The sequence below is a fragment of the Rhinopithecus bieti genome, unplaced genomic scaffold (genome assembly GCF_001698545.2).
Source record: "Rhinopithecus bieti isolate Rb0 unplaced genomic scaffold, ASM169854v2 scaffold_13400, whole genome shotgun sequence".
NCBI lineage: Eukaryota > Metazoa > Chordata > Mammalia > Primates > Cercopithecidae > Rhinopithecus > Rhinopithecus bieti.
The window spans coordinates 4,002,127-4,013,631 of NW_016807991.1; the positions used below are offsets into that span (position 1 = coordinate 4,002,127).

An 11,505-nucleotide genomic window follows, 5' to 3' on the forward strand; every position below is an offset into this window, starting at 1 on the left:
GGCCCGGCTGGTTATGCGCAGTGCACATACCTTTAGTTTAGGCACCTCCTGAACCCGCACGTCGTCCGTTATGGTCCCCACAACCACGGCCGTTTTGTTTTCCCGGCCAGGAAGCTTCATCTTCCGGATCATCCGGGAAAGGGACAGAGGTGGCCGGTTGGTGCGACTCATAAACAACCTCTTCAGCACAACCTGGTTGAATGTGGAATTGGTTCTTCTGGCCAGAAACCTATACAACTTGACCAACAGCCTCAGGTAGATATCCTGGCTCTTGGGCTCCTTGCGCCGAACCTTTCGGTCCTTGTTGTGGCGAATGTCAACTCCCATGATGGCGCCTCCTGCTCTGCCAGGTCCGGAAAGCGGTAGATTACTTCTTAATCACAAAGTAAAAATTGGTGTTTTTACATTGGGAGAGATGGCAGTCACTTCCTTAACCAAGTGATTGGCTTAAACCTCACTACTAGGCACCTGATATCAATTGCCACCTACAAACCACACAGCACCACCTGTGACCATCCTTGCCAAAAATACTTAACTTAATTCTAATCTGACCTTTAGCCCTATCCTTCAGTTTACAAGGGGCTGAAAGAAAGGCCCAGCGACACCATGAGGAAGCGTTGCAGAAGGAAGCCTCCCATGAGGAACACAAGTCCAGAAAGGGGAGCGTTCTGCAGGACAGCTGGCCCGGCTCCTTAAAAGGCCAATGTGGGGGCCGGGCACAGTGGCTCATGCTTTTAATCCCAACACTTTGGGAGGCCGAGGTGGGTGGATCACTTGAGGCCAGGAGTTTGAGACCCGCCTGGCCAATATGGTGAAACCCCGTCTCTACCAAAAAGAAAATACAAAAATTAGCCAGGTGCAGTACTGCACACCTGTGGTCCCAGCTACTCGGGGGGCTGAGGCAGGAGAATCACTTGAGCCCAGGAGGCAGAGGTTTCAGTGAGCCAAGATCGTGCCACTGCATTCCAGTCTGGGTGACAGAGCAAGACTGTCTAAAAAAAAATGAATGTGGGGAAGGAGATGGGATGGTGAGTGAGGGTTCTATTTTAGAATAACAAAGAAAGAAAACAAACGCAATAGGCGGCATGGATTGGACTCAAATTCAAAAGGAAACCTTTATAACAGACATTTTGGAGACAGCTAAGAAAATTTGAATATGAACTGAATCACACATCATTTAATGGAGACATTATTAATTTCCTTAGATGTGAAAAGGGGCCAGGCGCAGTGGCTCACACGTGTAATCCCAGCATTTTGGGAGGCCAAGGTGGGCGGATCACCTGAGGTCAGGAGTTTAAGACCAGCCTGGCCAACATGGAGAAACCCCGTCTCTACTAAAAATACAAAAATTAGCTGGGCATGGTGGCGGGCGCCTGTAATCCCAGCTACTCGGGAGACTGAGCCAGGAGAAGCGCTTGAACCCAGGAGGCGGAGGTTGCAGTGAGCCAAGATTGCACCACTGCACCCCAGCTTGGGCGACAGAGTGAGGCTCCGTCTAAAAAAACAAAAAAAAAGAAGAAAAGAAAAAAGAAAAAGAAAAATGGAGCCCTTTGGGATCATGGAGCTCCTTGAGAGGCTCTGACCTGAACACCCGTGGTAACCAGTGGCACTTGAGAGACTGCTCTCAGAGGACTGACTGGAGGGAGGGGGCAGCTCCGTAACCAGCTTGTCAAGAACAACTGTAACAAGGCATCGAGTGCCAATCCATGCCAGGTCGGCGCTGGCCTCTCCAGGGTATCATTGTTCACATTGTAAAGAGGTTTAAGTAGCTTGTTCAAGCGTGCACCGAGGACCCGACCCTTCCTCGGATCTCCCTCTGGACACAAAGTGAGGTTAGGGGGTAGGAGGCTGAGAGGACCCCGTCAACTGCAGAGCAGAGCTGGGACGGGGAGTCAGGCCTCGCGATCGGGCCGGGGACACTCCCTGGGCCCATGCCTCGCGCTGGCACGGGGAGCAGGGAGTGGGGTACGCGGCTGACGGCCGTCGGGGCAGCAGCAGCACAGCCCGGCGGTGGCTCGCCGCCCAGACTCGGGACAGGGAAGGTTCCCGTGCGGGCGGGGGGCTAAGAGGCCGCCTCCAACCCGGGGCAGCCCGTGCACCCGAGCCTGGAGCCCGGAGCCTGCAAGGGTGAGGGGGCCCCGAGCTCGGGACCAAACTGGAGGGAGAGGGAGAGCGGTGGCTCCTCCCCCGGCCCCCGCCGCTGGCCGATCGGAGCGCTGGGCGGGCGCCGCGGGAGCCGCAGCCCTTTCCGGGGGGCGGACCCGGCAACAGCGGCACCCAGCTCCTGCCCCGACAGGTGCGCGCCGCGCGAAGGAATGCGGCCCGCCTGACTCACCAGCGCCTCCTTCCTACCTGCGCGCCAGCCCCATAAAGCGCTTCCCGCCCCGTCCTCCCCCCCCAACCCCCGTGCCCGCCCTCGGACCGTCCCGGCTCGCCCGCGCGCTGCAGCCCCATCTCCTAGAGGCAGCCCAGGCGCAGAGGGAGCGAGTCCGCTCCGAGGTAGGTCCAGGACGGGCGCACGACAGCAGCCGAGGCTGGCCCAGAGAGGGTGAGTGCCCGCCCCAGCTGGGCAGCCGCGCAGGGGAGCTAGTCGGGCAGGGCCGGTGGCTTTTATCTCCCCTTCCCCTCCCTGAAGGCTGGCAGGCCCGGGTCCCTCCGTCCACGCTGCCCAGGACAGGGGTCCAGCCTCCCTGGAGTGTGCCGGGGGCAACTGGGAGCTGAGGGACAGGGCAGCTAGAGAAGGGTGGTGCCCATCAGACCTCCAGGCCAGAGGAGCGCCTTGGGTGCGCCCGCGGGAGAAGTGGGCAGAGGTCAGTGGCTGGGAGGCCTCTGGGGCCGGGTCCCTCTGGGGTTTGCAAAGAAGGTGGAGGAGAAGCCACCCTGAGCGATGGGCCCAGCCCGTCATGGCGCATCTAATGATAAACCCACATTCCTGACTTTTATGTGAAGTTTCGTTGTTTCCAGCATTGACTGCTACTTTTAAAACCCACCCTGAGAGGCAGACGCCCTCCCGGCTCCAGGCAGGGCTGCTCTGTGTGGTGCCACAGTCCATCTGGGGCTGGGGACTCCCTGATTTTCCTTTTCTCTTGGCCAGGCACAGGCCTGTCTTCCTCCCAAAGTCAGCCCTAGGCGCCTTCCTTCAGGAAGCTCTACTGGCCTCACCCACCAGCCCTGGGGCTGTGCCCAACACTGCCACCTCCTGCAGCATCGGCCCTCTTTCCCACGGCTCGGCCTCTGGGGTGGCCCTCTGGCTGGGATTGGGGCTCTGGGGCTCCTGGTGACTCCCAGGGGCAGGGACAGGGCTCCTCCTCCACCCCTATGGCCTTGCCATACCCTGAGGACAAGGACCAGGCACAGGTGGCATGGTTGTTGCTGTCTCCAACAGAGCTGACAGTGAAGGCTTGGAGTCTCCATCCTGGGGACGGAGGGAAGGACAGCAGGAAGGACAGCAGGGGAGGTATGTCTGTCTACTCGACCCTGATTTCTCAGGGATGACACAGCAGCCAAGGGCCTACCGTCCCCAGACTTCTGGCCAGCTGCCTCTGGGGGGCGAGGGAATGGCCTGGGTCCCTGCGGGGAGGAGATGTGACAGCGGGAAGGGATGGTGGGCAGGAACAGATGTGGCCAGAGGGGTCCCTAGGGGTTGGGATGGGGGCCAGGGGAGCTCTGAGCCCGTGGGTGGGTGGGCATGGCCTGTATGTGTGTGTCCCTGTGTGTGGGAAGCTGCCTGTGCTGCAGTGTGATGGCATTCAGGGTGGCAGTCACACACTCCAGGGAACTGCTGGTACATACAGTTGGGGCAGCCTGGTGGGGTCCGGGCCGCCTGGAGAGTGGGTGTCCTGAGCACTGGGCCCAGCCCATCATGACGCATCTAATGATAAACACGAATTCCTAACTTTTATGGGAAATCTCGTTGTTTCTAACATTGGCTCCTACTTTTAAAACTTTCTAAACAAGTTAAGTCAAGTCAGACACTCTTGGGTGCCTCGCCAACCCTCTAACCGCCATTTTGTAGCCTCTGCATGGAGGCTGCCATGGAGGTTGAAGGCAGGGCCTGCAGAGCAGGGCCCTGTCCTGGCCTTCCCAGTGCTGGCCGTGGGATGGGGAAGCTCCACAGCCTTCTGTGCCTGGTCTCTCATCTGGGAAACGGGCAGAATGTAAGCATCTCCCCACCAGGCTCCTGTGCTGAGCAGTCACCTCCGTGAAGCCCTGGGCACATGTAGCAGTCACTGTGTGGGAATCAGCACTGCCTGCGGGGCTGTGGCCGGGGCAGTGGGAGGAAGAGCTGGGCTCAGCTCTCCGGGCCTGTACCTGCCTGTGTAATGATGCCTGGGAGGTCTGAGCCTGCAGCCTGTATTGTGTAGCATGTGGGTGTGGCGCCTACACCCTGAGGCCGCAAGGAAGTCATTTCCCTCTAGGAACCCTGCTGTCCCCACCCTTTCCCTGCTGGCTCAGGGCTGCCTCCCGGCCCTTGTGCCACAACTGCCCTACCTATGTTGTCGCTGCTGAGGCCTCCTCCAGGCTGCACGCCTTAGAGGCAGGCTACACCCTCCTGCCTTTGGCCTGAGAAGGTCTTCTCCAGCAACTCAGGGACCCCAGCCCCCAGACCCTGGGGTGGCCAGTGCCCCAGAAGCCGGGCTGAGAAAGGATTCGATGGGGAGGGCCAGTGGGCAGGGCAGAGGCTTGGGCCCCTGGGAGACCTGGCCCTAGAGAAAGAGGCAAGGTGCTCACCTTTGCCCCGGCCCTGCAGGCCTGGGTGGCTCTGCTGCCAGCCTCTTTTCTTGTCCAGGCTTCAGGCTGAGCATCTCTTAGAGGGCCTCAGGGATGCCCAGGCCTGCCCTGAAGTCTGCTGAGGACTTGGGATGGTTTAATACTGAACCCACAGCCGTCGGGGGTGCCTCGGGGCGAGCCACAGTGTGTGTGTGTCTCACTCTGGGCTAACTTGTGAAAGGGTGAACAGCTCAGGGGCCTTGAAAACTTAAGTCTGGAGCAGGCAGAGGTACAGGGTAGGGCAGAGGATTCAGACCCCACACTGATGGGCCAGGCAGTCACCGCAGAACCCAACCCGGTGCAGTAAGCCACTGCATGCAGCTGTGGCCCAGCCCCAGGCCCCAGATATTGGGAGGGGCCCCTCTCCTCCTGGCCGTGCCACCCTCACCAGAGGGTAAGTGGACCAGGACAAAAGGAGCAGGAGGCAGAGCCGTGGCCCCCTCTCAGGGTGAGTCCTCACTGGGGCCTATCATGGCCAAGCCTGACCCAGGCCCACTGGGAGCTAAAAGGCAAAGAAGAATAAACCCGGATCTGCCCTCAGGAGCCCAGGCTGAGAGGCCCAGCACTGGGACAGACTTGCAAACCAAAGTCCTTGAGGGCTGGAGGGGCCTCCCTGGGCAGGGCATCCGGCCACTGCAGGGATGGCACGGAACAAGGCAGTGGAAACGGCAGGAGTCAGAGGCCCAGGGCCCTACCTCTCGCAGCTGGGCGCCCTTGGTCCCATCACTGGCGCCAGAGCCTCAGTTCCCACAGCTGTGCAGTGAGAGGGAGCTGAAGGCACCAACCATGGCTGTTGAGGCCTCATGTGTCAATTGTTGCTGTTCTGCAGGAGGAAGAGGATGGCAGGGCCACGCCCCAGCCCATGGGCCAGGCTGCTACTGGCAGCCTTGATCAGCGTCAGCCTCTCTGGGACCTTGGGTGAGTCCACGTTACCCTGCAGCCCCTTCCTGGCATACCTTGGGCAGGCATTGCCCTTGCACGGGTTCTCACGGAGTCTTACCTAAACACTCTTGGGCATTCAGCAACTGACCACTGCCCACCTTCAGAGCTGGAAAACCTGAGGCGCCAAGCTCTTCAGCCTAGAGAATCTTGAGTACTGGCCACAGGGCCTGAGAATAGGAGGGAAGGAGGCTGTGTCTAGAGGGGACAGCAGACGCCCACCCAGGACTGAGGCACCCAGAGGATGCACTGAGGCCTCAGAGGCAGAGTCGAGAGGGTTTATAGGAATTTGGAGAAGAGAGGGACTGCTGATGTGTCACCTGCTGAGTGTCACTAGTGGACAAATCACTGGAGCCAGCTCCTACCACTTGAATTTTGTCTGTCAGAGGGGGTCCTGCTGGTGGCTTGAAATAGACCACGACAGAAATGTTTACACCACAGAAATTGGCAAACACTATAGGTCAAGCACCAGAGACCAGAGCCGTTGTTATTTATTTATTTATTTATTTATTTATTTAATTCAATGTATATGTAGAAACATGCTCTCACTCTGTCGTCCATGCCATCATGGCTCACTGCAGCCTCAACTTCCCAGGCTCAAGCAGTCCTCCCACCTCAGCCTCCCGAGTAGCTAGGACCACAGGCGTGCACCACCATGCTTGGGTAATTAAAAACAATTTTTTTTGTAGAGACAGTCTCACTGTGTTACCCAGGCTGGTCTCAAACTCCTGAGCTTAAGTAATCTTCCTACCTCGGCATTCCAAAGTGCTGGGATTACAGGTGTGAGCCACCTCACCGGCCACCAGAGCTATTGTTAAACACTGACTAGCACACCATTGCCTGAAACCTAGGAGACCTCTTACTGTGTACACCAGGTGTACACAGTAGGTCCTCACTGTGATTTTTAACTGAGCAGAGTCAATGGGGCAATCTAGAGTTTTACTTCATTCGTTACTGAGGACCCACTGTGTGCCGGGTGTGCTGGGTGCTAGGGCTACCATGATAAACAAGACACCGTTCCCTTCACCCTAGAGGAGGCTCAGAGGACAGACAGGCCGTGTGGCAGTGGTCTCGCCGTGAGGCACAAGCTGTGATGGAGGAGGGACCTGGAAAGCGCCCAGTGTTAGGTGCAGCTCATCAAAGGTCATGGGGAAGGCGGAGGAACGTCTGCTGGACCTGAGGAGGCAGCAGGCCAGGGGCTGACCAGGGTGTGCCAGCACTGAATGTGCCAGTGCCACTGTCTCAGTCCCCACCTTCTGTCCTTCTGGCTTGAGTGGGAAGTCCCAGGTTTGAAACCACAGCTTGTTTTTAGCTGTGCTACCTGGGGTAGACCACACACCCTAGCCTCTGTAAAATAGGGAAGGGCTGGGTGCAGTGGCTCACACCTATAATTCCTAGCACTTTGGGAGGCCAAGGTGGGAGGATTGACTGAACCCAGGAATTTGAGGCCATCCTGAGCAACACAGGGAGTCCCTGTCTCTACAAAAAATAAAAAATTAGCTGGGCTACTTGGGAGACTGAGGTGGGAGGATTGCCTGAACCCAGGATGTCGAGACTGCAGTGAGCTATGATCATGCCACTGCACTCCAGCCTGGGCGACACAGTAAGACCGTATCTCAAAACTAAATAAAATTGAAATGCAGACTGGGCACAGTGGCTCACACCTGTAATCCCAGCACTTTGGGAGGCTGAGGTGGGCAGATCATTTGAGGTCAGGAGTTCGAGACCAGCCTGGCCAACATGGTGAAACCCCATCTCTACTAAAAATACAAAAATTAGCCAGGCATGGTGGTGCCCATCTATTATCCCAGCTACTTGGGAGGCTGAGGCAGGAGAATCACTTGAACCTGGGAGGCAGAGGTTGCAGTGAGCTGAGATCACACCACTGCACTCCAGCCTGGGCAACATAGCAAGACTGTGTCTGAAAAAAAGTAAAATAAAATAAAAATACAACAACAGCAAACCAAAATAAATACGTAGGCCAGGCACGGTGGCTCCCGCCTGTAATCCCAGCACTCGGGAGGCCGAGCAGGCAGCCCACAAGGCAGGAGATCGAGACCATCCTGGCTAACATGGTGAGCCCATCTCTACTAAAAATACAAGAAATTAGCTGGGCGTGGTGGTGGGCACCTGTAGTCCCAGCTACTCCAGAGGCTGAGGTGGGAGAATGGCATGAACCAGGGAGGTGGAGCTTGCAATGAGCCGAGATTGCGCCACTGCACTCCAGCCTGGGCGACAGAGCGAGACTCCATCTCAAAAAATAATAATAAATAAACACATAAATGCATAAATACATAAATAACATAGCGAGGGAATCCCCACCTCTCCAGGTGAGGGTGCAGGTGGGAAAGTGCTTGCCTTTGCTGAGCGCCTCCCCATTCATGTGCCCACCTCCGCCCCCCAGCAAACCGCTGCAAGAAGGCCCCAGTGAAGAGCTGCACGGAGTGTGTCCGTGTGGATAAGGACTGCGCCTACTGCACGGACGAGGTGAGGACCTGGCCTGGGTCGGTGTGGAACGGGCAAGGGTCAGGAATAGCTGGTGGAAATGAATCTGGGGTTGGGGCAGCCAGGGAATGGGTGCTGCCCCCACTGACCCCCTGTCCTTCTGGCCAGATGTTCAGGGACCGGCGCTGCAACACCCAGGCAGAGCTGCTGGCCGCGGGCTGTCAGCGCGAGAGCATCGTGGTCATGGAGAGCAGCTTCCAGATTACAGAGGTGCCTGGTGCGGGGACTGGGGTGGGGGCTCCCCATGCTCAGCCTGGCTATTTATGGGGGTACATAGTGCCCCTTGGCCGGGCTGGGCCGCCATCGGGCCTCTGGAGTGACCCTCCAGCCAGCTGTCCCCTTCCACTGGCTGCAGGAGACCCAGATTGACACCACCCTGCGGCGCAGCCAGATGTCCCCCCAGGGCCTGCGGGTCCGGCTGCGGCCCGGTGAGGAGCGGCACTTTGAGCTGGAGGTGTTTGAGCCCCGGGAGAGCCCCGTGGACCTGTATATCCTCATGGACTTCTCCAACTCCATGTCCGATGATCTGGACAACCTCAAGAAGATGGGACAGAACCTGGGTGCGGCGGGGCCAGAGTGGAGGACAGCAGGACAGGAGGGGGACAGGGTGGGCGTCTGCTTGGGAGGCCAGGACTCAGGACAGCTGTACCCACCCAGAAGGAAACACAGGACATTTGAGCCCCCAAAAACCTTCCCTTCCATTCTCAAGGGAATAATCTCAGCCAGACCCTATTCACCACTGGGGACTTCTGAGAAGGCCAGGGCAGGCAGGCAGTGGAGCCAGCTGGCCCTGACAAGGAGGGTACCCCCTGCCACGAGGCTGTGGGGAAGCTTCTGCTCCTCTGAGCTGGGTTGCATTCCCAGCCACCCTGCCCCTGCCATGTGTGTAACTCCAGACCCCCAGGCCCATTTCCCTCATCCATAAATAGGAACAGACGATGTTGTGAGCCTTTGTCCAGCGTGCAAAGTGTTAACTTCCCTCTTCCTCCCTTCTGAGCCAGGCTTTGGTGCGGGGAGCCCGTGTTTATGCCGGGCAGCGGCTCAGCTATCCCCTCTCTGTCTTGTTGACATCCAGCTCAGGTCCTGAGCCAGCTCACCAGCGACTACACTATTGGATTTGGCAAGTTCGTGGACAAAGTCAGCGTCCCGCAGACAGACATGAGGCCTGAGAAGTAAGTGATTGGGTGCGCCCCGTGGGTGGGCAAGGGTCCAGGCCGTGTGACCCCCACTCCTCTGTCACCCACAACTTAAAAATCTTCTACGCCCTGGCATGGTGGCTCACGCCTGTAATTCCAGCACTTTAGGAGGCCAGGGCGGGCAGATCACCTGAGGTCAGAAGTTCAAGACCAGCCTGGGCAACATGGCAAAACCCTGTCTCTATTTAAAAAAACAGGCCGGGCGCGGTGGCTCACGCCTGTAATCCCAGCACTTTGGGAGGCCAAGGCAGGCGGATCATGAGGTCAGGAGATCGAGACCATCCTAGCTAACACGGTGAAACCCCGTCTCTACTAAAAATACCAAAAAATTAGCTGGGCATGGTGGCGGGCACCTGTAGTCCCAGCTACTCAGGAGGCTGAGGCAGGAGAATGGCATGAATCCGGGAGGCGGAGCTTGTAGTGAGCCAGGATCGCACCACTGCATTCCAGCCTGGGTAACAGAGCGAGACTCCGTCTCAAAAAAAAAAAAAATTAACTGGGCGTGGTGGGGCATGCCTATAATCCCAGCTACTCGGGAGGCTGAGACAGGAGAATCGCTTGAACCCAGGAGGCAGAGGTTGCAGTGAGCTGAGATTGTGCATACTGCACCCCAGCCTGGGCGATAAAGCGAGACTTGATCTCAAAAAATAAAATAAAATAAAAAATAAATTTTCCTTCTAGTTGAAATGGGCTGGGGGCACTGGGATCTGCAGTGTCTTCCCCCTGTGACACTCTCTCTCCCTCCCACCTCTGCCCAGGCTGAAGGAGCCCTGGCCCAACAGTGACCCCCCCTTCTCCTTCAAGAACGTCATCAGCCTAACAGAAGATGTGGATGAGTTCCGGAATAAACTGCAGGGAGAGAGGATCTCAGGCAACCTGGACGCTCCTGAGGGCGGCTTCGATGCCATCCTGCAGACGGCCGTGTGCACGGTGGGCACTGGGAAGGGCGTTGCCAGCCCAGGTCAGGGGTGAGCACTTCTGGGCAAGGGCCTGAGCTGCCCCCTGGCCTGCTCTGGCGCCAGGCTCGCAGGTCCTGCGGGAAAGCCTGGGAGCCTGCAACCCCTTCGCCCTAAGACAAGCTCAGACTCTGTGAGTAGGTCTCAGTTACAATCTGAGTTCAGACGTGCCGGGAGCCACGGTCCCCTGGCCTGAGCAGTCACAGCCTGGTTTCATGTCAGCTGGGCTTTAGGGTTCTGGAATCTTTAGTACCCTGAACCCACCAGCTGCCCAGTCTCCACCTGTTCTGGGCATCCAAAGAAGCCATTACCTTTGATATGTACATCCATTTGTTCATTTTTAAAATAACATATCCATATTACTTAACGTTAGAAAACAAAAAGCAAGGATCACACCTGTAATCCCAGTACTTTGGGAGGCTGAGGTGGGTGGATTGCTTAAGTCCAGGATTTGAGACCAGCCTAGGCAACATGGCAAGACCCTGTCTCTATAGAAAACACAAAAATTAGCTGGATGTGATGCACACCTGTGGCCCCAGCTCCTTGGGGGGCCGCATCCTCGGCTCCTGTTTCTCAGCATTGTCACTCAGTCATCGTCACATGCATCTTGCATGAGGGTACTTGCTGTGAATCCAGTGGCTTAAGCCCAGCCCCATGTTGGGACCTGCGTTCCCTGTCCTACACAACGCCGTGACGCGTGTCAGCAGGCAGCCTGCTCAGTGGGCACGCCCCGCCTTGCCTTCCCCAGAGGGACATTGGCTGGCGCCCGGACAGCACCCACCTGCTGGTCTTCTCCACCGAGTCGGCCTTCCACTATGAGGCTGACGGTGCCAACGTGCTGGCTGGCATCATGAGCCGCAACGATGAACAGTGCCACCTGGACGCCACGGGCACCTACACCCAGTACAGGACACAGGACTACCCGTCGGTGCCCACCCTGGTGCGCCTGCTCGCCAAGCACAACATCATCCCCATCTTTGCTGTCACCAACTACTCCTATAGCTACTACGAGGTGCGGGGCCTGGGCCCCACGGGCGGGAGGTGGTCAAGGCAGGGGGTCCATGGAGCTTCTCAGACATCTCTCCCTCCCTCCCTCCCTCCCTCCCTCCCTTCCTCCCTCCCTCTTTTCCCTCCCTCCC

At 57.7% G+C, this 11,505-nt stretch overlaps 2 protein-coding genes across 8 annotated transcripts in view; one reads left to right on the top strand and one right to left on the bottom strand.

The window, feature by feature from the left end:
• LOC108537327 (60S ribosomal protein L18) overlaps positions 1-364 on the bottom strand; it is a 9,223-nt gene extending 8,859 nt beyond the window's left edge. The window contains exon 1 of the mRNA XM_017884594.1: positions 4-364. Coding sequence (XP_017740083.1) covers positions 4-327 — 324 coding nt within the window. The 5' untranslated portion in view covers positions 328-364. The remainder of the gene's footprint in view (positions 1-3) is intronic.
• Positions 365-2,235: 1,871 nt separating this feature from the next.
• Positions 2,236-11,505, top strand: part of ITGB4 (integrin subunit beta 4) — a 41,156-nt gene continuing 31,886 nt past the window's right edge. Inside the window, exons 1-9 of one of the 7 annotated variants that reach the window (XM_017884695.1) lie at positions 2,236-2,548; positions 3,386-3,457; positions 5,600-5,688; positions 8,114-8,196; positions 8,323-8,424; positions 8,570-8,774; positions 9,290-9,386; positions 10,169-10,340; positions 11,115-11,378. In XM_017884695.1, the coding sequence (XP_017740184.1) occupies positions 5,610-5,688; positions 8,114-8,196; positions 8,323-8,424; positions 8,570-8,774; positions 9,290-9,386; positions 10,169-10,340; positions 11,115-11,378 (1,002 nt within the window). In that variant the 5' untranslated portion in view covers positions 2,236-2,548; positions 3,386-3,457; positions 5,600-5,609. The remainder of the gene's footprint in view (positions 2,549-3,385; positions 3,458-5,599; positions 5,689-8,113; positions 8,197-8,322; positions 8,425-8,569; positions 8,775-9,289; positions 9,387-10,168; positions 10,341-11,114; positions 11,379-11,505) is intronic. The other 6 variants (XM_017884691.1, XM_017884689.1, XM_017884690.1 and 3 more) reach the window with 6 other exon arrangements.